We start from the raw sequence: 26555 nt of genomic DNA, 5'->3' as shown, positions 1-26555 counted from the left end.
TTTGTTGTTACTTCTGTTGGAGCTTTTTTTAAATAAATAAAAATTCTATTTATAACCTTAAATTTTATGGAGCTTGTAATTATAGTTTGTCTAATATTTTTGCCATCAAAAAGTTCCTTATCTAAAAAAAGTTTAAATGTTACATTCCCACGCAGAGTAATAAATTAGGTTGATGAAAGTGATCAGGTTCAACATGCCAGTCAGAATTTTCAAATATCAAGTTTCACGTCGAAATTAAATTCTACGACCTAAAAAAACTAATACTTTGGTTAGTAATACTATAACTTTTAATGTTAAATTTCCGGTCATTGTGATCAACTATTAATCGTTATGCTGGTAATAGATTCCTTCAAACTAAAACCAGATATTTCGATATGCAATTTTTTTTTATTTAATGTTACATTTTTGGTTAAAGTGGCCAAAAGTGGTTTTTCAGAATGCTCAAGGATTATTTTTTATGCTGGAGAAATTTACTTCTCTCTAAAAACCTATATTTTGATTCGTACTATGTCTTAAAATTAGTTCTTTAGATTTGTCTAACTTGAAGTGTGGTCAAACCAGTGCTATAAACACACATTTTGGGCTCTGGAAATAGTTTTTGGACTTTCATAAACAATAAAGTCCTGTCCTGCAGGCTGTCTTAGCATATTTGTAAGCACAAATGACATTTCTCCGTAAATAATTTACAAATGAGTAACTAATGAATGACTATCAATTTAAGTCCTAAGTTAAAGGGTCTTTGTATAACATTGATGTGCGAAGCAACAGTAATGTCTTGCCTTAAAACTTAATAAAGGTGTAATTCATTCTTATATTTATATAATATATTGTATAAAAAAACATATTGTACAAAACTGCGTATATTGTATATATATATATATATATATATATATATATATATATATAGTATTTTATTTACAAAAAAAGGAGTGTTGAAAATTTATTTTGTTTGCTAAAAAATACCAGTCACTGTTTAAAAATAAGTCTGAAGAAAAAGTAATATATATATTTAAATCATTAAGAATGCGTTTTCACTTAAAACGACATCAGAGCTATTGAGGATGACGTCGACAACTTTCTAATAACCACACCTGATTCTTCATTTTCCACGGAACCTGAGATATTGATTTGAAGAAAATCTGGACTTTGAATCATGAACGTCATTTTTATTAATAGAAGATAATCTTGATTGAGCACCGACAGGAGTAGGCTCACCCTTCACCTTTCGAAAACGCTGAAGCGACGGATTTTGAGATAGGATGATGTAAAGATGCCATCTGCTGATGACGCGATTCCTTTGAACATTCCACTCAGATAACTGGCAATTTTCGATCAAAAACGTGGAGGAACCTACACTCAATTTTAAAAAGATCTTTAATAGTTTTTTATGAAAAGCACAACCTTAAGAAACGGATACAAGTTTGTTATTAAATCAAATTATTTATAAACCCTATATAACCCAGGTTTTCTGTGAAATTCTTTTCAATGAGTGTCTCATTCCAGTTCATAACACAGTAAGAAAACTGAAATCACAGGTATAGAACATTTACCGAGGTTATCGGAATTATCTTTAAGAAACTGCTTTTCTTTTGCCTCTAACAAAAGACGCACAAAACACTGTAAAACCGGATTAGCATGGTGATACTCAAGAAGAATATAACCGATATATGCCATATAACTTAAAATAAGAATTGAAAATTTTTTCTAGCATAAAATAAAAAAAGATAAACGTGAAATGTACGTTTTTATCTTAATATCATTCACAAGAAAAAACAACAGATAAACAGAATGCAAGCAGTCTTTACCAGAATCCCAGTTCTCGTATGATCTTGGGAGAACACTTTTCTGCAATCTCTGGAAGAACAAGACTACGAAAATAAGAGCATATATTGCACGAAGGAACAACGAGAATATTCCGATAAAGATGTTGAAAAAAAAGAAGAAGAATGATGCACCATGAAAGATCCTTCTAAACAATATTTATGAAAAAATGTTACAAATCAGTAAAAAAAGAAAACAAATAAGAAAATAGATAATAGAACATAGAGCGGTTTAATTCAGAAAACTACGAAATTTTTAAATAACAAAGTTATTCGAAATTTTTCATCACCGGTCTCAATAAATAGAAACAACCCTGCGGTATCCATTTTTAAAAATATGGCATACCAGTGGTGCACAATCTGTTTAGAACCAAAGAGTAAAAGCTGGGAATGAAAAAAGTTATAACTGCATTCGGTCCGTCGACCCATATTTCATAGATTTGCTTGAAACTTTGATCGCTCATTAATTCTTTTACAAGAAATAAATCTGTAAAACTTTGGTTTAAAATATTTATTAGCTCATGTGTTATAAGGGAGTTTGTACTTTGACCTGGCTTCCAAATATGACTCAGTTTTAATCAAGTTCACAAAGCCAGAAAAAATCATGAACCTAACTTTACTTTGTCATTTCACTGACTTTAAACATTCGCACTTTTGTTAATTAATAAATTTTATTTTTGTCATGCAAGGCTTCAATGCAAGCTGTTGTTGTGTGACCTAAAAGGCTTAAAAAAAGTTCAAACCCTATTTGGAAAGACATGAACTGCTTGAAACTGACACTCATTGTAAATCAGTCTGATTAGGAAATTGGTCACTTTTAAATAAAGATATTTGGTTAGTAGTAATACTAGTATTAATGAAACGTTTGAACATTCTTAATTAGATTAATAACCCATGATTGATGAAATAACATCAATCATGGGTTTGATTGATTTTTCAATCATTCAAAAACACTATGATGATAACTGATGATCAATCAGTAAAGATATTATGAATGTAGCAAATCTTTATGTGGAAAAAGAAATACAGAATGTGGCTTCCATGTCTTTTCCAAGTTTTACTCAAGATTTAGATAAAAAACTCATTTAAATAACAGTTCTTTTTAACTCCTTTAATAAGTTTTTATGTAATTACTATGTCCATGAAATCACCGATAAGATCAATCAATAAAGCATCAGCCATTTTTTTTTCAAACCTAATGTCGATGGAAGACCACTAGGAGCAAATTTTACACCATTCATAAAAGTCTCCAAAGTAGATGAAGAACAATCTTAGAAAACTAGTCAATCGTAAAAATTTTAGACATTTCTGAGAACTCTGGTTTAAAATTTTAAACGAGTTGGGTGATTTGCTGTGAAAATGACTTCATTCCAAATTCTAAAGTATGCGTCATAATCCTTCTTAAAAGCTGTTAGAAAACTTGAATGGTGTATGACATAAGGGTTTTATAAACTTTGTGATATTCATGTGAACGTGTAAAATAATATTGTAAACTCTTTTTGAATCTTTGAGAACTTTAAGTGAGTATGAATTCATTGTTCAAAGTGAAGGAATAATATTTCGACTTTCAACTTTAATCAACGAAAGCAAACTTTTTTGAGCTAAACGAAAATCAAAAATTCCACTAAGATACTAACTTCTCCATTTTTTACAACAGAATTTTCTTTTTAGTTTTTGAAGTGAAATATTTGTAATTCAAGAGTTTATCAACAAATATGAGACTGCTTTTAAACAAGTCATATTAGAGAATGAAATTGTTTGAGCTAATTTGACTGTTTATGAACAACTTGCACAGAATACCAATTCTGAAAAAAGAAATAGGTGGCTTTACTGAGAAACAAGAGGTTTTATGTTTTATGTTTTTTTATAACAGCATTGAACACTTTTAATAAAATAAAAAAGAACAAAAAATAACCTTAGCTTATTTGTCGTATTTACCGGACTTCTTACTTATTAGTAATCTTTAAAATTTAATGGAAATATGAATATTGAATCCGGATTATTAACTTTTGGCTGTTTATAGCCAGAACATCATTTTTCATGATTAGATGGAATACGCAGTGTTTTCTTTGTGTTTTTTAATAACGATCAATAGTTTCCGTCTTAAAATTGTAGTCTATTTTTCGTTTAATGTATTTAAAGTATTTGTTAAGTGGTTTGCTATGATCATATTAGTAAAAGGCAATGTCTATCTATTTGTTGTTTGTTTGTTCTTTATAGAAATCCAGACAAATGAATCGGTCTGTACCAAATTTTGCACACAGGTTTACTATTTCCCAAGGAAGGTGTTAGGCCAGATTTGGATCTCCCGGGACTCCATGTTCCGGGTATCCAGAAGGTATCTCTAGCTGCATCTTCTGATTGTAAGTAAGATAGAGATTTTTTCCATAAAATAAGTCATCGACAATCCCCCAAATATACTCCACAAAATTCAATTCACAGCCCCCTCTGACCACTTCTTTGCCTCTTAAAAGGAGGTGAAGTTGGATCAGCTCCATGAGAAATAATCCAAATGAGTTGAGATCTTGCAGTAGTTGTAAAATGGGAGTTTTAACTCACCCTCAGAGATTTGGGGTAAGACTCTGAGGAATTCATAGCTCACCATAAAGCACTCGGCCAGGTTTTTTGACCATTTGAGTTAGGTCCAACCCACTGAGGTAGCTCTCTGTAGTAGGTCCAACCCTATGAGGTAGGTTGGTCTTTTAAAACCTCGCTGAGCTTGTCGTTCCTCAGCATAGAGCTCGTCAGACTATTTAGGGCATCAAAGGTAGACTCAGCGGTCTGGGGTTGAGACCTGTGGCTCCATCCTTAGCTTAACGCTCTGGGTCCTACAGACCAATGCGCGACTTGCAACAGGGTTGACGATTGGTTGGTGGTCAAGATTCTGAGCTCACTATATATTTTTTTACCATTTAGAGATTATATTTATGTTAGGAAGACTGCATGACATGGAGCAAGCACAAATCTTCGAGAAATTATTTCGAGATAAGCTTATAACTTTCAAGGAGTTGAGGTAAGGGTCTGCAGATACAGCGGCTGTAACAAAGACAGAGACAAAACCAATCCCTACGCCCCGATTGACCCCACCATCCCTACAAACTGCACCAAGATCCACACCTGAAACAATGCCTGATCAGATATCCGAGCCTTCAGCTCAGACGCTTAAAGATGAAGTTTAGATCAATTTATTCAGAGATTTGGGATGGATTGTGGATGAACCTGTGGGAAACCTACCAGCATTTCGCCTGAAAACCTACCAGCATTTACCATCTACAAGGATAAGTATTTCTTCAAGGACTATAGAGCCAACATCTCACCAAGATGTGAGCAAAAGTCTGATGCGTCAGCGCTTCTGATTGATATTGGTCCCCGCATCCGTCGGGGAAAAACCTCAGAGGACTGTGATGCGTAAGTTTAACGAAAATACCCTGAAAATCAAAAATAGCGATAAACATGTACGCGAACCCTTTGCCATATATGCTGACTTTGAAATTACCTGTGAAAGGCACATAAGCGGATCCTGAAAAAAATTTGACTGGTCTCTTAACAAAGCAGGTCCCATGTAACTACTATTATATGAGGATTGCCAGTGATGGGTAAACTTCTTGTACAGTGGTGAGAATGTGGTGGAGCATTTGCTGAATAGCTTATGACCAGAGCTGGCGAAGATTACTGAATTATTCGAGAGCCGGAATAGAACAATGAGCTCGAAAGATCAGTACTTCTACGGGAAAAAGACAAACTGCTTCATCTGCAAGAAAACTCAGGATGGTGTCAAAGTTCCCAACCACCACTACACGAGTGGGAAGTAAAGTGGAGCAGCCCATGACCGATGTAGTACAAAAAAGTATGAGTGTGTGCAAGAACACAAAGCTCCCTGTTGTCTTCCATAATCTGAGGGGATACGACGGGCATACCATTATGCATGCTTTTTGAAAAAAGATGGAAAACGAAAAAATTGCCTTCATCCCTAACAACATGGAAAGTACATGACCTTCTCAGTTGGGAAGATGTCCTTCATCAACTCAAGCAGTTTCTCAATTTCTCATTCGAAAAGCTGTCAGATAATCTGCACCTTGAAGATCTGAGAACCATGAGGAAAGGTCTTATGAGAGCCGAACCAGAATTGTTGGGGCGGAAGGGTGTCTATCCCTACGAGTGCGTTGACAGCTTTTATCGGTTTGATGAGACCTGTCTACTACCAAAGGAGACCTTCTACTCTAAGTTTAGTATGAGTGAGATAAAGGATGAAGACTATGTCACGTCAATGGTGTCTGGAAATAGCTCAGATGTAAAAACTTTCACTATCACGATGTCTACCTGAAGAATGATGCAACGCTACTAGCAGACGTCATTAAAAAAAAAATAAGGAACTCATCGGAGGAGCACTATGGTCTAGACCGAGCCCATTACTTCACCTCTGCAGCGATGGCGTGGGACACCTTGCAACAAAAGACTGGGGTTGTGACCGAGCTATTCACAAACATTGGTATGTATCTGTTCTTCAAGAAGAGTATTTTTGGGGTATCTCGATGGTTTCGAAAAGGTTTGCCAAAGAGAGCAACCCAGGGTGCCCCAACTATGATGCCACTAAGCCCAACAGCTACAATCTTATCTGGATGCCAATCATCAACATAGCTGACACAGCTACTGCCTGTTGACAGGTTAGAGTGGACTTAGCCGGAGCTAGCCGATGTCCTAGGAACTCCTGATAATGCTCCAGAAGGCTACGTCGTCGAAGTGGACATTGAGTATCCCGAAGAGCTACATGAAATGCACGATGACTATCTTCTCGCCCGCGAGACTCTAATAGCTCTTAAATACTGCTTCAATAGTTATCAGAAAAATCTGCTTAAGAGGTTTAAGTGTGGATACAAGCGGTGTTGCAAATTTATCCCTAACCTTCGGGATAAGGAGCGGTAAGTCGTGCACTTCCTCAAACTCTACAAATTGCTTGATATGGTGGTGAAAAAAATTCAAAGGGCTGTAAAATTCAGACAGGAACTCTGGATAGCACCCTACATACAGATCAACACTAATCTGAGCAAAAAAGCCACCTCCAAATTTGAACTCTTTAAGCTGATGAATAACAGCGTCTTCGGCAAGACGATGGAAAATTTGCGAAAGCAGATTTTTCATCGTCTTGTCAAAGCTCGTCGCCAGCCCTGCGTATCTATCAACAGGATATTTGACGGTGAGCTGGTGGCCATCCACTGCTTAAAACTACCATGAAGTTAAGCAGACCATTATATGTTGGGGAAGTAGTACTAAATTTATCGAAGCATCTGATGTATGATTTCTGGTACGGTCAGATCAACCCAGGTATTGTCTGAAGAAATAGCTTCTGTACACAGATACAGATAGTTTGTATATTCGAGGCCAAAACCACCGCTCTCTATAGAGATATGTTGGAGAAATACGAACTCTCTGACTTCTGCGACTACCAGAAGGATCACCCGTGCTTAGACGGGAAAAACTAGAAGGTTGTTGGCAATTTCAAAGACAACTGTAACGGCCGCCTCATTTATGAATTCACTTGGCTGAGACCAAGGGTACCAGCAACCCTGCGGTCACCAAGTAACTGCGGCACGAGTCGTTTGTAGAGTACCTAAAAGACTAAAAAATGATGAGACACGCAAGTCACGATCCGTAATGAAGGGCACCAGATTGGCGTCTACGAGCAAGTTAAGACCTCTCTTGACCCGAACGACACTAAAAAATCGGTAGAGCCGGATGGGATCAAAACCCATGGTTAAGGGCACCCGAAATGAGTCGAATGATCATTTCTGATGGTAACTCGGTTTCATCAGGAACTTTGTATAGCTCATCACAGACAAAGCTACTGACTGCCTCATCAGTAAGACTATAAAAGGGAGGGGGGACTGGTTGTGAGGGCGTCTAAGAGATCTGACGGTCTTGATGGCGACTTTGGGTTTCACATCTAACATCCTGGTTTGCTTATTATTGAGGGAGACTAAAGCTGATGGCAGTGAACTAACCCACTCGGTCGAACTTTCCGAAGAGCCGGGTACCGCCAATAATATCTCCACAGGGTACTGTGCCCCGAACGGTCTTTCAGCAAGAGTGGGATTGAAACGCTCAATTATCCCTTGCTTGCGATAGTTTCCAGCAGCTGCTACCTTCACCTGTAAATTGTGTATCTTGAAAATCTGGGTAGTAGCTTCGACAAATTCAAGGCTGGGATCTACCTGAAGCAGGTGCGGTCATGTCAACGGACCACGCTTGTATATACTAACAAGAGCATCTGCGAACTCTGCAGCGGTCTTGCTATTGAGTGGCTCCACTTCTTTGTTACGACTCGCCACATTGATAATCACAAGAGTATATTTATACGTGTGCTTGAAAACATTGTAATGTAGCAGATAAGTCCGTTTAGTGGACTGCATTAGGTTTGTTCTCACCAACCATAAGCCAAGGGATGTAGTGAGGGACTGGCAAGGAGATCTGCCAATTGGCCTGCTTCTTAAACCATTTGCCGGCAACCTACTCAGAAACTTTCACAGCTGCTGCGAGTTTTTGATGGCAGGAATCCCGTGCCAGTTCCCTTTTGGGCTATAATATAAAGGAGATTTTTATCCACTGAGAACATGTGGTGAACCAGATGAGAATCCAACAAGAAGTCGGTCATGGAGCTTGCATGATCAGACTAGAATAACCGCTCGTTCTTGCGACCCCCCGAAAAGTGGGTAGTGGAGCGCTCTAAAATTTTTGAACTGATTGACTCTGTCTGCGGCGCAGCCTTGTTTTACTCTCCTCACCGGAGCAATGGCTATATTGAAAGTTTTCGCAGCTATCACTATCACAATCGCTGTTATTACAGGATGTTGAGACCTCTTTTGTTGATTTCTTTTTTGATGTGCTCTTTTGCTCCTAATTATGCTTACGAACTAGATTGCACCTCTTGCTAGCATCAAGGAATTTCAGGCTAGCACCAAGGTTAGCTGGGTGTTTGTTAAACTGATTCAGCGACTTAGTGCAGGCGTGCATGATATCATGGCGAGAAACGATCTCCCCACTCTCAACTCTGACTTAATCGATTTCCCATTCTACATTAACATCAAGGTCTATGCTTATGCTGTCCTTTATGTGAGCGATTGTTTTTAAGAGAATCGATGAGAAATTAAGATCTGCAGGCCTTGCGGCTTAACCTTTGTGGAGGAAAGGCATGTAAATAAATATGTTTCCAGCTGGTACTATGCTACTCAGACATTTTTTTAGTAGTTTGTGCTTCGACCCAAGTAATCCAGCAACATATAGATCAAACTCCTCTTAACTCGATATTTCAGTAACAATGTACCTCACTATATACTATGTGAAAAACATTTCCCTAAATAAAAAATAAATCTTGAGGTCCAAGGAATACTCCTTGCTCAAGGGCCATCCTCTCACAAACGTCCATAAGATCGTAGAGAGCCTTCTGAAGTATGGGATACTCGTGATAATTCTTCAAACAGTGTCTACAGCTGAGATGACTCTTTGCTACAAGGTAAACATTATCATATTTGTAAACATTTTTAAACATTATCATTTCGTGTCGCTTTTGCTCACAAAAGAAAAGAGGAATTTCCTTTGCCAACAAGTCACTTGATCATTATGTATCGAAGAAAGTAGCGTCTCATCAAAAGCTGGACTTATATTCCTCAGAATATGGGTTAGGCCCTCGTATGGACTTGACATTCTATTAAAAATACGTGAAGCTTCTATATAAACTCAAGAGAAATTCTCAGCAAGAAAAAATAATCGCAACAGCCGTAATAAATCTTCAGAAGCGCGTCTTAAGTATCGTTCAGGCTGAGTTTCAACGCCACGAAAATTTCAAGGCAGCATACGATCAGTCCTATGTGCAATGCCAGTCAGCCGTAACCACGCGCCTAGGACAGATCAACACAGCCCTCGTATCAGTAGGATAGCCTAGCAATCATGTGGACCTCACTATCGCAATTTTGCGATACAAAAAAGCTCTGGCTGCCAGGCCCAATGCAGCCTTAATATCATCAATCCTTGAGCCTGCGTTCACCTATGTCGTGCCAGACGAGATCATTCTGATCCGTGACTATGCAATTGTCTCATAATCTCTAGGAATTTATGGACTAGCGGCTTTCATGATCCGATGATCGACTTATTTAAAGGACTAAAAAAAATACAACTCAAATTTAGGATTTAACGGACCAGTGGCGGGGGTTTGTAGTTTGTCTGGAAATCATTTGACCTCGCTGGTCCGTTTTTTCGTTTTCATTTTATTTGTTTGCCGCCTGACGTGAAGTACCATGCAGCGAGACCCCTGGCAATTGCAGCCGCGATGACCTATCTATAGTCTTGCATCCTCTCATCATCGCTAAACATATAGTAATCTGAGAAATCGGGTTTTTGAGGAAGACTGATAATTGTTTGTAAGGCTCCTCTCTTTTGATACTCATTAACTCGCGATAGAGACGGCTCGTTATCACATATTCATCGATTTGAGACTTTGATGCACTTATAAATCTTTCTTCGCCTTAGTAAGAGCTTTCATGGCTTTGTTCTATATTCCAGCTCCTCCTTGGTCTCGTTCTCAGAGATTTTCTGTGCTGCGAAATGACTACCAGTGAAAACAGCCGCACTTGCAACGGCGCTGAATATAACCATCCCAAAAGCAGCCACCAATACTCACGGTATGTGGCGCATCGATTTTTCTATTGCTTGGAGCGAAGCTAGCAGTGATTCATTTCTAATCAAACACCTCCGAAGCCCACTCATCGAATATCAGATACCCGATCAACCTGCGTCTCGCATATCAAATCTAAGCTCGGTCGTTGACACATTTTTGTTTTTTTCCAGGCCATAAGAGAAAGAGAGAGAGGGCTCCGACGCCGACCACTGCTATTTGATACATAACATCAGCGACTGCTTTCTTACAGCCAGGTGAGGAACGAGACATCTTGCTAGAAAGAAGAAACATTATTCTCGATATATCACGACTTCAATCGGAACCCAATGACCAGTCAAAACAAGTCAAGAGGGCTCGCACCTTAGCTATCTTACCAAATTTAGCCCCAAAGTCTAGGTATTGCCTGATCGAGAAGCCTATCCGTCCGTTACAGAAACGGACTTCGAACACACACAATCGAAGCCATAGTTTCCTAATATATCTGCTAAAACCCAGGTAAAACAGAGCTCTGCATCCGTCTGCTTGATCGACAGTCGGACACCATAAATATACTGTTATGCCCAACGTTCGAGAGGAACAACACTTAGCTTACCTACAAACTAATGCTGAACAAAAAATATTTCTCATAGCAAAGCGAAAAATGATTGAGCACCATGGTCCAGAAAACCCTCAAGATTCATTCTGAAACAATGGCTGGAGAAGAGTGCATCTTCATAATCGACGACTGCATCGCCGAAAAAAAAAAAAAGTTTAACACAAAGACTCCCAAATCTCACTGCTCTGCAAGATTGCCTTAAACAGGAGCCACAGCAGTCCACTGACTCGTAGTAAAGACTAGCTAAGTGACGTGCAATCCTACCCAAAAAAGACGGGATTTCCTTCATCTAGATAATCTATACGAAGGAGGGCCGCATAGACTTGTGTAGAGTTGATGACATCCGATTGTAGCTCAATTCAAGACAATATGCCGGTACACTAATGTTTACCTATGGTGATAGGGGAGTCGAGCTGGTATGACTTTGTATGTCATCCCATGATTTTTGCTGGTGATATGTATGCCAGCCCTAATTTGTGTGATGATTTGGAGAAAGACCATATACAGAATATCTTAAAATCGGTAATGGCATAGATCTTAAAAGAACAGCTTGGGGATTACTCGAACCCATCCATACTAGTCAGCTCAGAGCCCCACAAAGACAGCTCAATAGAGCTCTATCGTAGTCGGTTGGCTGCTGCTGTGAGCAGTAGAAATCTAGGTATAGCCAATCATATATTTAAACTATATATCTAACTCGCGTTTCCGCAGTGAAACAAGTTATTTGTCAGCCAGATTTGTTTTGCCAGCCTGAATTGGCGCAATGATAAATCTAAACGAAACAAAAGCGAATTATTGTCAGTTTAAATAAGAAGGCTACTGGCATAAAAAACTTTAAAAACGAGCGTCACTTTTTCTTACGGAATTTTTGTGAAGTTAGTCATCTAGTCAATATATATCACTGGGTAAAATTCCGTTGACATTGGTTATAAACGCCGTTCAGCATTATGATTTAACTAATCAACCACGGTTGGTTCAAAGTAATTAGCGTTATCAGCACTTTGTTGAAAAAATGAAGTCAAAGAATCCTGATTTGCCTTATGAAGCTGTAGATGCGATAAATATATGTAATGGAAGAACTGACAGCGGAATAAGCGGCATGTCGAGATCGCGAGAATTATCACAGAATCTGGCTATATTGCGCTCGCTATTAGAGACGCAGCTCTCATTTTCTTAACTGTGCAAACGCGAAATCGTCAGAAAAATGACCACCCTCACACCGAAGTCCATATCCTAGCGCATTCGAGACAGGTGTCAGCTCCAGTCCAGGCCTCGTCACAAACAGTGTGAACCAGGCGCCTTGTGCTTTCGACCAGCGCGTACCACCACAAAAAGACGATGTCTTCGAGTTAATCGGCTGTCGCTATGGATTCCTCATACCGAGGTACTTCATGATTTCTTCGAGAGTTTCGGGTTTCCCATCTATCTCGCTGTTGGACTTTTATTGCACGTCCTTATCAACATTGTAAGGAAATGCTCGATAGTTGTCTTCGATGACCTTAAACACATCGAAAGAAAGCTCTTCATCATTGATGACTGAGCTTATCACTCCATTTCTACCCTAGATAGTATCGAACTCCATATATACCTAGATAGGGTGTAAAGAGAGTTCGAAGAGGATTTGAACCGCTTTGTGATGACGCTTAAAAGGCTTGATTAGATGCCGCATGTTGCGCCAACACATGCATGGGCTATCCCAGGTATTGAGCTGATGCCTTTTAGGAGACTCGTCTTATTAGAGATGGTGCTCTAGATCGCCAGACATTTAGCAGTGTTTCTTCTATTCTTAGATAGTAATTGGCAATCTTCGGACCATCTCAGGGCAGATCAATCCGAGGCCAGTAGTTGTGTCAGTACCGACTCCAATCTCACGGATGATGCGGATGGTACGGATGGTGCAAATGGCGCTACCGAAGGTATGCTTATAAAGGTGAGTAACGCCGGCTAGTACCTCTCACCGGACATTGGTGTGAGACTTATGTTATAAATATTATTTTTCTCCAATTGGATCAGATGTGTCCAACATTACATGATTCCAGTCAGGAGAAACCATCTGGTATACGCTATTTATTGGTCTGGTACTGCGCCACCTAGCGCCAGCTGCACGCTAGCCGCGCCAACAAAGACTTCAGATTGCTGACTGGTAAGGCTATGCAAAATGTAAGCGGCTCCAAGCTCTATGACGTTTCTAGTGACTTGTGACACCGTTGACTCGAGTGATCTGGTTTCCAGGGTAGATCTAGCACAGTTCTCGATGTGGTCGTCCTCAATAACTCAACCCACTTTGAGTTGTAGGATTCAAACGATAAGTCGTGGCGGAAAATGCGACCTGAAAGTTGCATAGACCAAATAAACTTTAAATTCCATGAGGGTGATAATGATCCGGTTGCCCACACAAAAGCTATACTCGTGTTCGAGACATACGACCATTTGGACTGTTCTTGGCGATAGACAAAAGTATTATTGAAAATTCAGTGCGCGACGTACCAAACAGGTGTGCATCTAGTGGCTTGTCTGCCCGTAGCCCAATGTCTAGGTTTTTAACGCCAGTATCAACAAATTTATCCCCTGTTTCAGGCTTGATTGGATTTTTATCGTCTGTGTCAGGCGTTACCGGATCTATGGACCTTCTCTAATCTGCCCCGCTGCAGAGTTAGTGATGAAATATTCATTGCTCTTTCCGTCCTGCACGAATCTGCGCTCATCGTACCGGCAAGACCATGTACTCAGCCAAGTTACGACTGGAATGCCGAAGTCTTACCTACGATTCCCAAATGCCCCGGTGTCTACTTCGGTTTTCCAGGAGTCAAAGTCTTTTGATTTTGGTAGTAAAACGCCCAGACGCCAGAGAATTCTCCTCATTGTGTACTAGATGTGTAACCTGTATAAGGACCTTATGAATAGGTTACTAGAGTAGAGCATAGCCATCAAAACTCCACCCCAGCAGTGACCATACTCATCGCGAAATTCATCACCAGAATGTAGATAATCTTGTTCTGTACATCATGGCATTCATCTGGAGGGTTAGAATCGGAGAAATAGTAGCTCTGTACACGTTCTTATATTTGGTGCGGAAAGAGAACCCCAAATTCACATAGATTAGTGGAGACTCGATGTCTTCTATGGTTAGCAAACGCGGGTTTATTATCTGTGAGTCACACGTTATCTATTGTTAATATTATGTTGGGTATTGGTAATGGATTTGCCGGGGCGTAGACGAATTTTTCGTAGAATTGCGAGGCTGGGTAGTAGCTTCTCATGCCGAGGTAACAACCATCACTCCCGTTTGGTGGTTGGTCTGTCAGTCCCGGCATTACATCTTCATTTTTTTTCTTTTTCCGCCCGGAACGAAGTTGATCACGTCTTTCCCGCCATCCCATGTTGGGTTGGACAACTCGTTTTCCATAAACAGAGATGAGCGAGTTTTGATTATTTAGTCACTTTTCTTATTTCTAACTGCTCTTGATTTGCCACGACGTCTGTTAAACTTTTCTGCTGTTGCAATCATTACTCCTGCACCGAAAACAACAGGAAGCCAGAGATTCTTGGCGAGGAAACCCACAACGTTGGCTGCGAATCTGAAGATCAAGGCAATAATAGAGCCGAGTATGTCTGGCTATTCATCAGCTGCCTTCGCCACGAGCCAGCGCAGCGCGTCTTTAAGCTTGTCTAAAACTCCCTACTCTTTGGGTTTAGGCCCTGGAGGCTTGAGACCAGGTGGTGCCACAGTAGGAGCAGCTGGTGGCACTCTACCAAGACTAGTAACTAACCAGTCTATCGAAGTGGCGACAGCTTTAGGCACCAGGATTAGAAGAGGCTCAGGATTAAAACTGGGAAATAATGATAATGTTAAACTATAAATGGAACTCGCACAGCGTCTGTAACCTGATCTGTTTATGTTAACGTGTTTATCGTGATAGATGCTGTAGAGCAGTTTAATGGTTGTCACTTCATTTGATCCGCTTCTCAAGAGACACCATCAACCCTGTCACAAGTCGCGACTAACGCTGTAGGACCTAGAGCGTTGATCTAAGGATAGTGCAGAAGGTTTGCCACAGGTCAATCCCTAACCGCTGGGCCTTCTTCAGATAACCTAAAAAGCCTGACCGAGGGTTCTATGCTGAGCAACAGCTAACCCTACCTCAGCCGGGTTTTTTTAAGACCAGCCTAAAAAGTCTAAAAAGCCTGGTCTAAAAAACCCTGGCAGAGGGCTCTCTATGGTGACCTATGGTTACCTACCTCAGAGTCTAAACCCAAAACTCTAGGGGTGAGTTAAAACTCCCAGTTTATCTTCTCTAGCAGGTAGTGTAATTTCATGGCCTGATTTCAAAGTTGATATTGGCAACTTCCCCATTCTCTATGTTCTGGCTGTTTCTATAGTGCACGGAGACCATCCACTACCTGTATATTTGAAACCACGACATAAATTAGTTTTGAAGAATGCCTATAATTTACCCCCATCACATGGATTAACTTTCTAGAAGGCTGTTGATTTAAGAGTAATTAAAAAAATCCGCCGAAACAAAAAATGGATATATCTCGATATGGAGCGAGGTAAATAAAAAAGTTGTTAAATAGAACTAAGCTTTTCAGATTGTTTTGAGTAATTTCACAAAATTCCATATAAAATTAATATAACTCCAGATACTTTCAGATAACAAATTATTTTAATTGTGTATTAGAAATAATAAAAGTCATCTGATTTTTCCCTTGCAAAATTACCTGATTTTTTATAACCAATTAGATATTTATTTAAAAAAATGATGAGAAAATCCTGATAAAGTATTTAAGATTTATCAGACTAATCAGGTTTTAAAACAAAGTTTAACACAAAGACAGTTCCTTAATTACATGAATAGTTTTGTAAAAGCCCGGTTTTTATATGCGTTAAAATCTCAGCCTATCCATTATTATATCTATATAAAAGCCAGTATTAACAGATCATAGAAATTTTCATTATTAAAAAAAAAGAGAGAAAAAGATAAACTCTATTTTACAAAAATATTTCTAAATTAATAAATTCAAGTCATTTTTGTTGGGTAAAAATGAAAACCATACAATACATTGTTACTTTAAATAATTCTTTTTCATAATAATTTTCTTGATAATTTTAAAAAACTATATTACAAGGTTATTCTATAGGCTTTCCCCAAATGCTTTTACTCCTAGGTTATAATAGGTTGTGGACCACTTACATATGCAAACAGTTTACTATTTTTTTTTCTAAACATTTAACTTATGGTAAATAAACCAAAGATAGTAAAATACTGTAAATTTTCAGTAAATTTTCAAAATCTAAATAAAACTTTTATAATACTTTTAATATATTACACTGGTAAAACATTTTTACATAACCATGTTTAACTAAACAGGTCAAAAAAATACAAAAAGTTGATAAGGTTTGTATGCGGACAATATTTGTTCTGAGAGCAGTGGGTTCGGAACCACTTGCAATATTTAGACATTCTAAGATAAACATCCCATGATTCTGTAATTAAAATTTTTTCAAAAAAAAAAAAACTTTTTGGATACCTATTATCAACTGCTAAGGTATCTTTCTCAATTAACAAAACAAATCCAGCGAGCAATTTTTGAAGAATTACAATAAGAAACATAACTAGAATTGTAGGCCTAAATAAAAGAACTTAGAATTAGTTCATCTTTCTTCTTCATTTTCATGTTATGTAGTATCATGCATAAAAAAAAGGAATTAAAGTAAAATGAGCTGACATACCAAAGAGAAATGATTAGATTCAAAAACCAGGATTTTTCATTTCTTGAAAGTGGGAGAAATATCTGAGTTGTGATGATTAAAAGGACAGCAAAAAACAGTAAGTTAATAATCAAGAAACCTAAATAATTGATAAAAATTAATAATCAAGAAACCTAAATGATTGATAAAAATTAATAATCAAGAAACCTAAATGATTGATAGATATTAAAATGATTAAAAAGAAAGATTTAGTTATAAAAACAGTTTAAAAGACTCACCCAAAATTGAATAGACAACCTGATACCCAGCAAACTTCATGCTCGCAACCTAAAAGTAGTTTATAACAGATAAGTTATTCTTATTCTAATAGTTAAAACCATAACATGATAACTTTTGTTTAATCAAAATTAAACTACACATATCCACTAAAAGTGATAAACTTGAATATTTCATAGTGAACAACAAATTAAAGTGATAAACTTGCATTTTGCATAGTGAATGTTTTACTTTTGCTTATATTAATATTTTTGGTACATTATAACTTTTAGGTGCAGTTACATTTATATCTAAGGTGCCGTTGGCAAGACTACTTATCTACGTTTCAATACATTTGCTTAGTAGTAAAGTAGTAAAGTAAAATATTTTTTATTGTGATTAAAAAATATACATATATATTAACAACTAAACAGTCAAATAATTATAATTATTAGAGAAAGTTATCAAAAAAGTTGTGACATTAACTGGTCATCAATGACCAATTTACAACAAATTATTTTGCTCAAGCTGTATACTCACGGATGCTCTTCTCCTATTTCACTTTTTTAATGAATTATAAAGGAACAAAATGGAGCTTTCATAAAGATTTACATTTGACTAAATCAAAGATTTACTTTCATTTACAATATTAATGAGATAATAAAAACTTGGTTTATTTTCTATCAAAAAAAAAGAATTCTCTTCCTGAACTGAAAGTGTTGCGGTAAGTTTCACAGAACTAAAAGAAACTTAAAACTAGAAAGTAATTAGGAAAACAAGTATGAAGCCTTTTTACTAAACCATGCAGATTACGACAGACTTAAACATAAAGTTTCAACAAGGCGTGAGAGGAAAAAAAGAAAATGTTTACAAGCAAGAAAAAAAACAAGTGTATCAACATTTCCGTGAAAAGAGGCGACTGAAGTAATAGTACACGAAGTTGGCAATTGATGAAAATATTTCAAATTCAGAACAAAAAGAAACTGCTATTAAAGATCTACTAATTGGCAAGTATTATGATAAAAAGGAAGACCATTTTATAAGAAAAATGTCCCATACAAACTTAGACTAAGCAAAACAAAATGAGACAAAACCAGAGTTTTTGTAAGTTTAATATTGGTTGTCTTCATTTCATAAGAGTTAAAACAGAACAGATCAAAATTGTTGCACCATTCCTCAAAGATAATGGTATTGATATCCAAGAAAGATATGTTTCAAAATGCAGAGAACATTTAGAAAAAAATAACCAATTTCATAGTAAAAATAACCAATTTCATAGGAACATAAGTAGAGGACTTACTTTGACAGTCTACTTGTAAAAGCATCAAATGTTCAAGAAACATTAGTGCCAAGTAAATCACGAATAGCCCATTTTGATAGTAAAAGTGTATCATTTAAGGGCCTGGATTATAGGATTCCAATACTATACTAAATTCAAATGTTGAACAACTATTGATCATTCCTAAATATTCTGTGAGCAGTGGAAACCTTATGGGAAATGCATTTGTCAAAGTGTTGAAAGAACGGAAATATGTTTCAGATTCGTGGTCAGCACTGTTCCTATAACTGTCATTTAAAAAGAATATGAAACCGTTTTCAGCATACAAACATTATCACCTTAAATTTTCTTTAGCATGATTTCAAGAAATTAATAGCTGCATTTTATATGGGTGATATTGATGATGTTATTTGTTTTAGCCCTACTGGAGTCTATCATCATTCCAATTAGATTATAAAAGGAATGTAATGGATCCAAAATCTATTTGTTCTGTAACCAATTCAAACTTACAGCGTACAAAATTTGGATCTTTTCTCATTTTTTATTTGATTACTAGCATTTATGACCTTTCTCTGCTCCAAACTCTAGGGCCTTATTTGTTTTGTTAACAATCAGGTAGCAAAACTTGATTGCAATTAGGATAATGAGAGGACATATTTCAGAGATAATGAGATAATGAGAGGACATATTTCAGAGATAATGAGATAATGAGAGGACATATTTCAGAGAAGAGATGATCAGATATAATTTCTTTTGTGAGTTTATCCTGAATAAAGAAAAAGAGGCTCTTAATGCGGTTCTCCTACTACCAACAATTAAAACTGGTCTCAAAACAGTTCATTAAAAAAATTAAATAACTAATTCACTACGCTTAAAACTGAGCCTTTGTATATATGTGTGTGTGTGTGTGTGTGTGTGTGTGTGTGTGTGTGTGTCTATATATATATATATATATATATATATATATATATATATATATATATATATATATATATATATCCTTATTCATTACAAAAAAAATTTTCTTCAGTTTTCTGACGGGGCACCCCCTTCACCCCCTTCAATGGTTGACGTTTATGAAAAAATAATTGTACTGAAAATTTTATTTGACAAAAATACATTTTAGGGGTCTCTACCGCAGAGTTTATATCTGTAAAAGTGCCCACAGAAGGCTCATATGCTCAGTATTCTACAATATGAATGATAAGGACAAATATGATCACAGAGCACAACATTGCTTTATTGAAGCACATTTAAACAACTATTACAGTGTTACATATTGTAATTATTATTGTCCTTCTGTGTTGAGACTGTCAAAGTGACAAAAACCGTCTAGTTAGTCCATTGCCAGGGTATTCTTCGCTCGATCAGGAAATCGCTGGCGGTACTTCTTTACAATTAAGAGAAGGCACTGTTTCTGCTCCTCATCGTTTGTGTGCAGCTTGTTGTATTCGTCCATTAAGGCAACTCCGCGTTCTGCTATGTCATTCACAACTCTCATACTACTGACAGTGTTCTTCGCCAACTGATAGTCAGCATCTGCAGACCAGAGCTTCACATCTTTGTTGAGGAAAGTTGACGGTAGACCAGTGATGGTGAAGAATCTACGACTGCTCTCGGTGACAGAGTCTTCCAAGTTCTTGGAGCTCACCAGCGTAGGATCAACAGTTATCCTCTTCAAAGGATATTCTGCACCCGGTGCTTGCAGGGCACTGACCATCAGACGTTTAGTGTCATCGGAGACTTCGTCATCAAAGAAAGCAAATGTCCTAAAATTTTCTTCATTGCGATCTGAGAGACTGCTTGATTCTGTGCCTTGTATTTGTCGATCTCCTTGATAAGCTCGAGATCAACACGAGGCGAAGATGGCACTGACGGCGCTCTAAACCAGGCCTTGACATACAGAGTCACTGTGAAAAGACACACGTCTGCTATTCCCTTCTCTTCTTTCTTTGTCATCTTGAACTGGCTTCTCAGCATCCATATTTTCAATGAATAAATAGCCTTGGCCATCCATCAGGCTCGATGCAGTCCTGCCGGAGCTTTGAATGAGCATCCTTGAGATGGAACGCCTCCCAGAAACATTATTATCAGCTCTAGCAGTTCGCGATAATCATCACGAGGCTGAAACTGTTGCAGTTGGTTTTCAGCAAATGCAATAATTTCATTTGCAACACTGGAAACGGCAATGTGCACGATGTCATTCGAACTAGATGCCTGAAAGTTTGACCGGTCAATGATTTCCCAACTGCTTTGAAACCTTTTAAAAATCATAATGTCTGGACCCTTTGAAGGGCCAAGAGAAAGAGTAACCGTTGCCTCTAAGACTATTTCTAAAATGTGATGACACTACGTTGCAAGCAGGTGGTGTTGCACTTGGAGTTGTTGGAATTGGAACTTTGAGCACCATCGCTGCTGCTCCTATTGCGATTGCGTGTGAAGGCGTGGCTATTGGAATTGGATTTTTATCCATTGTAGGAGGACAAGTCAACAAAAAACTAGCATTAAAAGCGGAGAAGCATGAAAAGATCAAAGTGTTGGCAGAGTCGAAATTGAACACCATCAACAGCCACATTTCAAAGGCTTTAGTAGACAACGTTGTGAGCGATTCAGAGTATGAATTGATTTTAGACGAGCTTCAAAAGTTTAAGAGTCTGATGAAAGAAATAAGAACTAAAACAAAAAGCAACATTGACGAGATAACCAAAGAGTCGTTGATCCAAAAAGGAAGAGAAGATGCGATAAAAGCGTTTAATAATATGTTTAAGAAAAATTAAAGATTTTTCCACGGATTCAAAGAATCTAAGAAAAATTAAAGATCTAAAAAACACATATAAGTCTACGTTTAAGTTTTTTTCTTGTGTTTTAAAAAATGTCCTTTTTTAAAATACTTGACCCTAACAAGAGAGATGAAATTGTGAAAGAACTTGTTGAAAGAAGAAAAAGAATCTATCAAGATAGTTTGAATGAAAATATTTATGATGCTAATCTTCAGACTGATTTGAGTAAGCTTTACAAGCCTCTGATTGAAAGCAATGAAAAGATGATCGATAACATCAAGACTGAGACCAAGACTGATCAATACCCGCCTAGGAATGAATCTTTTTTAGAATCATCAAGAATGGAAGAGTCGTCTATTCTTCCTAAAAGAGATGTGTTTTTGAGAAGTTTGATTGATATGGATATAAGAGCTAAATTTAAAGAAAGTTTTAATAACAAGTTTGAATTGAGTAAAAACGATGGTCGATATAGGATTGGAAAAATGGGTGTTTTGTTTGACGGGAATGATATGATTGTCGGTGGCGAAAGGTATGAAGGAACAGAAGGTCTTTGGGAGTTGATGACCAATCCGAACATTTCAAAGAATTTCAACGTGACGGATGAAGATGTGGCTAATTACTCGAAAATATTAGCAGATAGCGGAGCCGTAAAGCTAGATGCAAGAAAGAACAAGCCTAAAGTAACAGAGGTTGAGAAATACAATAAATTCATCATACCTATTGAAAGCAGACTTAAAGAAAAAAAAGGTCATGGTGTGATTATCCTTCCGAGCGATCCAAATGCTCTTGTGGAAAAGCTCAACTTGAGCATCGCTGCAGGACATGCTGGAAATAAAGAGTCGAGAAATGTAGCTGTTTCCATTTGCGATGAGCTGTTGAGACAGAATAGGATTAATAAAGACGAGTACAAGGCTATGATGGCGTATATCAATATGAAATAAAAAAAATCTTTGGAATTAAAAAATGATCGTTTATAGAAATAGATATGTTAAGAAGCATATTATAGGTGGAAGTGGGATAATTGACACGCTTAAGAATTTCTTGAGAAGAGCAGCATCTTCAAGCGCTTCAAGAGCAGCATCTACTTTGGCTAATAAAATTGCAAAAACCGAACTGGGGAGAGAAGCAATCATGGCTACTAAATCTGCAGGAAAAGAGTTAGCTTCTGCAGCCATTTCCACTGCTAAAGATGTGGCTATTGATAAAGGTAAAAAGACCATTGAGAAATTGTATGCCAAGACTGGAACTCCAAAACCACATGAAGCTGCAAAGAATGATCTTAGCCTTAAAAGCAAAGAAATTATTTCAAACATTGTTAATAGAGCAGCACCAGTTATAGATGAATATTCCATGCTTGGAGGAGCGATTTGAATACAAGACCTGGTAAAAAAGGGAAATGGGCTTTTGATTGCATGAGGATCTAAAAAATCGTAGATTTCCATGGATTTCACTTGTGAAATATAAAAATTTTTTTTCTTTGATGTATAAAAATGGCAAATTCCGATGTTTTAAATTTTACAGAAGAGATTATTGTTGATGAAGAAATTGAGAGATTCGAGTTTCATGAATACGAACCAGTGAATAAGAATCTAAACGTGGATGGAGAAATAAGAATCAATATTGAGCAGCAAGATTTGTTCACGCTTCCATCTGAGGCGTACCTTTTGGTTGAAGGAAGACTTTTAAAAACAGATGGAACTTCCTACGCTGATGCAGACCTTATTACTCTTGCAAATAACGGTATCATGCACATGTTCAGCCAGATTTCTTATCAGTTGTCAAACCAAGAGGTGGAAACCATTTACGAACCTGGACAAGCTACTACCATGATTGGTTTCCTAAAATATCCAGTAGAGTTCCAAGTGTCTGAAGGAATGAACCAGCTGTGGCAAAGAGACATATCAGCTTTAGCAAATGAAGCCAACACTGGATTTATCAGCAGACGAGATTACATCATCAAGCAAAGTGAAGAAAAAGGATCGTTTTCGTTCTGCATTCCTTTAAAGCACATTTTTGGATTTTGTGATGATTACGATAAAGTGCTCTATGGATTTAAGCATACACTTACTCTTGTGAGAAAGAGCGATAGTGATGCTATTTTTAGAGCAGAAGCAGCAGCTGCAGGAAAAATAGACCTTAGCAAATTATCCTTGTTTATACCTCATGTTACACCCTCTATCGCAACTAGTAACAATCTTTACAAAATCATTAAATCAAAGGTAGATGTACCATTTGCTTTCAGATCTAGACAATGTGACACCATCGCTGTTCCTGTATCAAATAACTTTAGTTGGAGGCTGAGCGCAAGATCTGCTAGTGAACGGCCAAGGTATATCATTGTTGGATTTCAAACCAATAAATCTGGAAGTCAACTAGAGAATCCTTCAGTCTTTAATCACTGCGACTTGAAAAACATGTGTCACTTTAAACAGTGAAAGATATCCTGCTGTTGATTACAATTTGGACTTTAATAACAATAGATTCTCAAGAGCTTATAGAGATGCCTCTAAGTTTGACAATAAAGTTTATGGAACTAACGAAATTATATCTCAGCCTAATTTGACTGCATTAAATTATAAGAGCATTTGTCCTATTTTTGTTTTTGATGTAAGCAAGCAGGCAGAGAGGTTGAAAACTTCAGTGGTAGATGTGCAAATAAAAGCTACATTTAACGCAAACGTTCCTGCAAACACTCAAGCCTTTGCTGTCCTCATTTCCGATAAGATGCTTAGACTTAAATCAGATGGGAGCAGAATGAATGTTGTTTATTGAATTCAATCAAATTAATTTTTTTAATTTAAAAATGAGATATACGAAAAAGGATTTGAAAAAATTGCTGAAAGAAAACGGAATTTCCAAAACGTCAAACAATAAAATGTCATTATTGATGCTTGCGATTGAAAACGACTTGATTGATAAAAGCATATTGATTAAAGACGTGAAGGAAGATCGACCTGTAGGCAGACCGAAAAAAAGTTAAGAGTCTTAAAAATAAGAATAAAATGAAGTTTTTTCCGTTTTTTCTAAGAGACTGACACCGATAAAAAAGAGACTGACACCGATAAAAAAAGACATCTTGAGCTTCTTCCCTTTGGAAAAACAGGTGTGTTTAACAAATCTGTTTGCGTTACTGAAAACGGGAATTTTAATATTCCAAAAGAGTACAGTGATGAAGAGAGAGACAAGTTTTACCAAATCATGTGGAATGACGATACGGAATATTCACGAATGGAAAAGAAAATCAAAGAACATCTCAGTACTTGGAAAGGCTTGCCTAAAGAAGAAAAGCTAAGAATGATTGACAAGTATGTACTTGGTTTGGATTGTGATTTCGAGGAGAAAAGAAATATTTCTGGAAATCTAAAAAGCGCATTTTTAAATCATTCACTCGCTTCCAAAGACATTGTGTATGAAAACTTTAGGATACTTCAGATGTTAGAAATGAAAAAAAATCGAATTTGATTTAAAAAAATCTTTGTAAAATAAAAAAAAGATGATATACACAAGAAAGTTTTTGAAAAATTTGTTGAAAGAAAATGGTGTTTCCAAGACGTCTGACAATAAAATGTCTCTCATGATGATTGCGGTTGAGAACAACTTGATTGATAAAGATGCAATTTTGGAAAACTCGAAAGAGGTAAGACCTGTGGGAAGACCTAGAAAAAATGAGAAAAAAGAAAAGAAGCCTCTTGATCCTAAATATGCGAGACTTGGTTTAATTAGAAATAATCCTTTAGGTTTGAAAATAACTCATATTGATACTGGCGAGGAGGTGAAATACAAGTCTGCTTACGAGTCACTGAAAAAGACGGGTCATGGATGGAATTACTTTGAATGTAGAAATGGAAAAGTAATAGATGGATACAAATATGAGATTTCTGGAGTAAGAAGTTTTTAAATTCTTTATATTGAATTTAAAATCGAAAAAATGGTATAAGTAAAAAATTTATATTAATAAAATGGAAAACAAAACGGTGAAAGAATTAAAAGAAATTGCTAAAGGACAAAAAATAAGAGGGTACTCTAAAATGAGAAAGGGAGAACTTATAATGGCTTTGCAGCCTCCTAGAGTTGTCTCTTCTCCTGCTACTTTTCGTAGACGCGCGACTGAGGCAAGACCTTTGCCTGAAAGACCTACCGTGGTGAGGTTTGTTCGACCAGCTGTAAAAGTTTCAATAAAGCCAACAAAAGTAAGGCTTGTTTCTTCTGTTGTGCAAAAGCCTCCTATAGCGCCAAAACCAAAGATCATTCCACCTGTTGTGCGAAAGCCTCCTATTGCTCCAAAACCAGCTCATTTGCAAAGACCTATCCTTGACGAACCTGTTTCAGATTTAACACCTGCTATAGCGCCAAAACCAGTCATTCCACAGAGACCTTCATTTTTTTCAAGTCTGACGTCAGCTGCAAAAAGTGTGGCGTCGTATGTTAAAACTAAGTTTGATGATGTTAAAGAATGGATAGAGCCCTACGTTCCTGAAGTAGTCAAGAAGAATGTAAGCGAATCAGCAAAACAAATCGATAAAAAGATACAGTCTATCAAATCGCTTGTATTGAAAACAGAGTACAAACAGCCCTTGCCAAAGCCAATTATAGTAAAGTTTAAAATGACTGAACATTCGGCAGAGAATTCTGTGAGGCAATTTTCTTATAGACCTTCTTCTCGATATAACGACCTTGCAACCTTTTTTAATTTGGTGAGAGAGTCTGCCATTCAAACCATGGAAGGGGAAAGAAACACCAGAGTAAGAATTATTTTAACGTGCAAAATGAAATCTGTAAGCATGATGACTGGTGCAGAAGTGACTCGTGAAGCGAGCTTTTCATCAAGATCAGAGATTATTCTAACAGCTACAAATGTAAGAGAGCTCATGGGTGAGATGGAAGAAAAAGTTTTGGAAAGTAGTGTTAAATACAATGCTTTAGGATCTAATTCTACCCTGTCTAAGATTTTAAGGATGGACATTAACTTTACTGATTACGAGCCTATCAGCGGTTCTTCCTATATTGAGTTGTCTAAAGAGCTGAAAAACAAAAAGGCGATCATCAACATGAAAAACGATGATGATCAATGCTTTAAATGGTCAGTCACTAGAGCGTAGAATTTAAAAAATAGAGACAACGAAAGAATCGATGAAGACTTAGTTCTAAAATCAGAAGAGCTGAATTGGGATGGAATGGAGTTTCCTGTCAAGCTTAATAAAATCAAAAAGTTTGAGAAAAATAATCCAACTATTAGCATTAACGTCTTTGGGTATGAAAATGAAAAACTTTATCCTTTACGAATATCTAAATTTGCAGATCGAAATAACTGTGTTGATTTGTTGTTTATTTCAAACGAAGACACTGACCATTATTGCATGATTAAAAGTTTGAGTCGATTATTGTCAACACAAACATCAAATCAACAGCATAAAATGTATTATTGTAGAAATTGCTTGCAAGGCT

General features: G+C 37.1%; 3 protein-coding genes across 5 annotated transcripts; 1 reads left to right on the top strand and 2 right to left on the bottom strand.

The window, feature by feature from the left end:
- Positions 1-991: 991 nt before the first annotated feature.
- Positions 992-1762, bottom strand: LOC149893404 (uncharacterized). The gene is made up of 2 exons (XM_090076997.1): positions 1551-1762; positions 992-1350 (listed from the first exon to the last, which is right to left on the bottom strand). The coding sequence occupies exons 1-2, from the start codon at positions 1672-1674 to the stop codon at positions 1100-1102; spliced, it is 375 nt and encodes a 124-aa protein (XP_089933123.1). The 5' UTR covers positions 1675-1762; the 3' UTR covers positions 992-1099.
- Positions 1681-17184, bottom strand: LOC149893403 (receptor for retinol uptake stra6-like). Of its 3 annotated transcripts, none has more exons than XM_090076994.1 (4): positions 17075-17184; positions 16818-16935; positions 16616-16714; positions 1681-1969 (listed from the first exon to the last, which is right to left on the bottom strand). In XM_090076994.1, exons 1-4 carry the CDS (start codon positions 17112-17114, stop codon positions 1705-1707), a joined length of 522 nt encoding a protein of 173 aa, XP_089933120.1. In that variant the 5' UTR covers positions 17115-17184; the 3' UTR covers positions 1681-1704. The 3 variants fall into 3 exon arrangements, with proteins under 3 accessions (XP_089933120.1, XP_089933122.1, XP_089933121.1); XM_090076996.1 differs by having other exon boundaries at positions 1746-1854; XM_090076995.1 differs by lacking the exon at positions 1681-1969 and adding an exon at positions 16377-16549.
- A 5671-nt stretch (positions 17185-22855) lies between these two features.
- On the top strand, positions 22856-23882 carry LOC149893402 (uncharacterized). Its single transcript, XM_090100144.1, has 2 exons — positions 22856-23439; positions 23543-23882. Exons 1-2 carry the CDS (start codon positions 22856-22858, stop codon positions 23880-23882), a joined length of 924 nt encoding a protein of 307 aa, XP_089956270.1.
- Positions 23883-26555: the final 2673 nt, after the last annotated feature.

Source organism: Hydra viridissima, unplaced genomic scaffold (assembly GCF_058129835.1).
Source record: "Hydra viridissima isolate aposymbiotic clone 2 unplaced genomic scaffold, HvirCarnegie_v1 scaffold_1, whole genome shotgun sequence".
Classification (NCBI taxonomy): Eukaryota; Metazoa; Cnidaria; class Hydrozoa; order Anthoathecata; family Hydridae; genus Hydra; species Hydra viridissima.
This window is presented reverse-complemented; position numbering and strand designations above follow the sequence as displayed.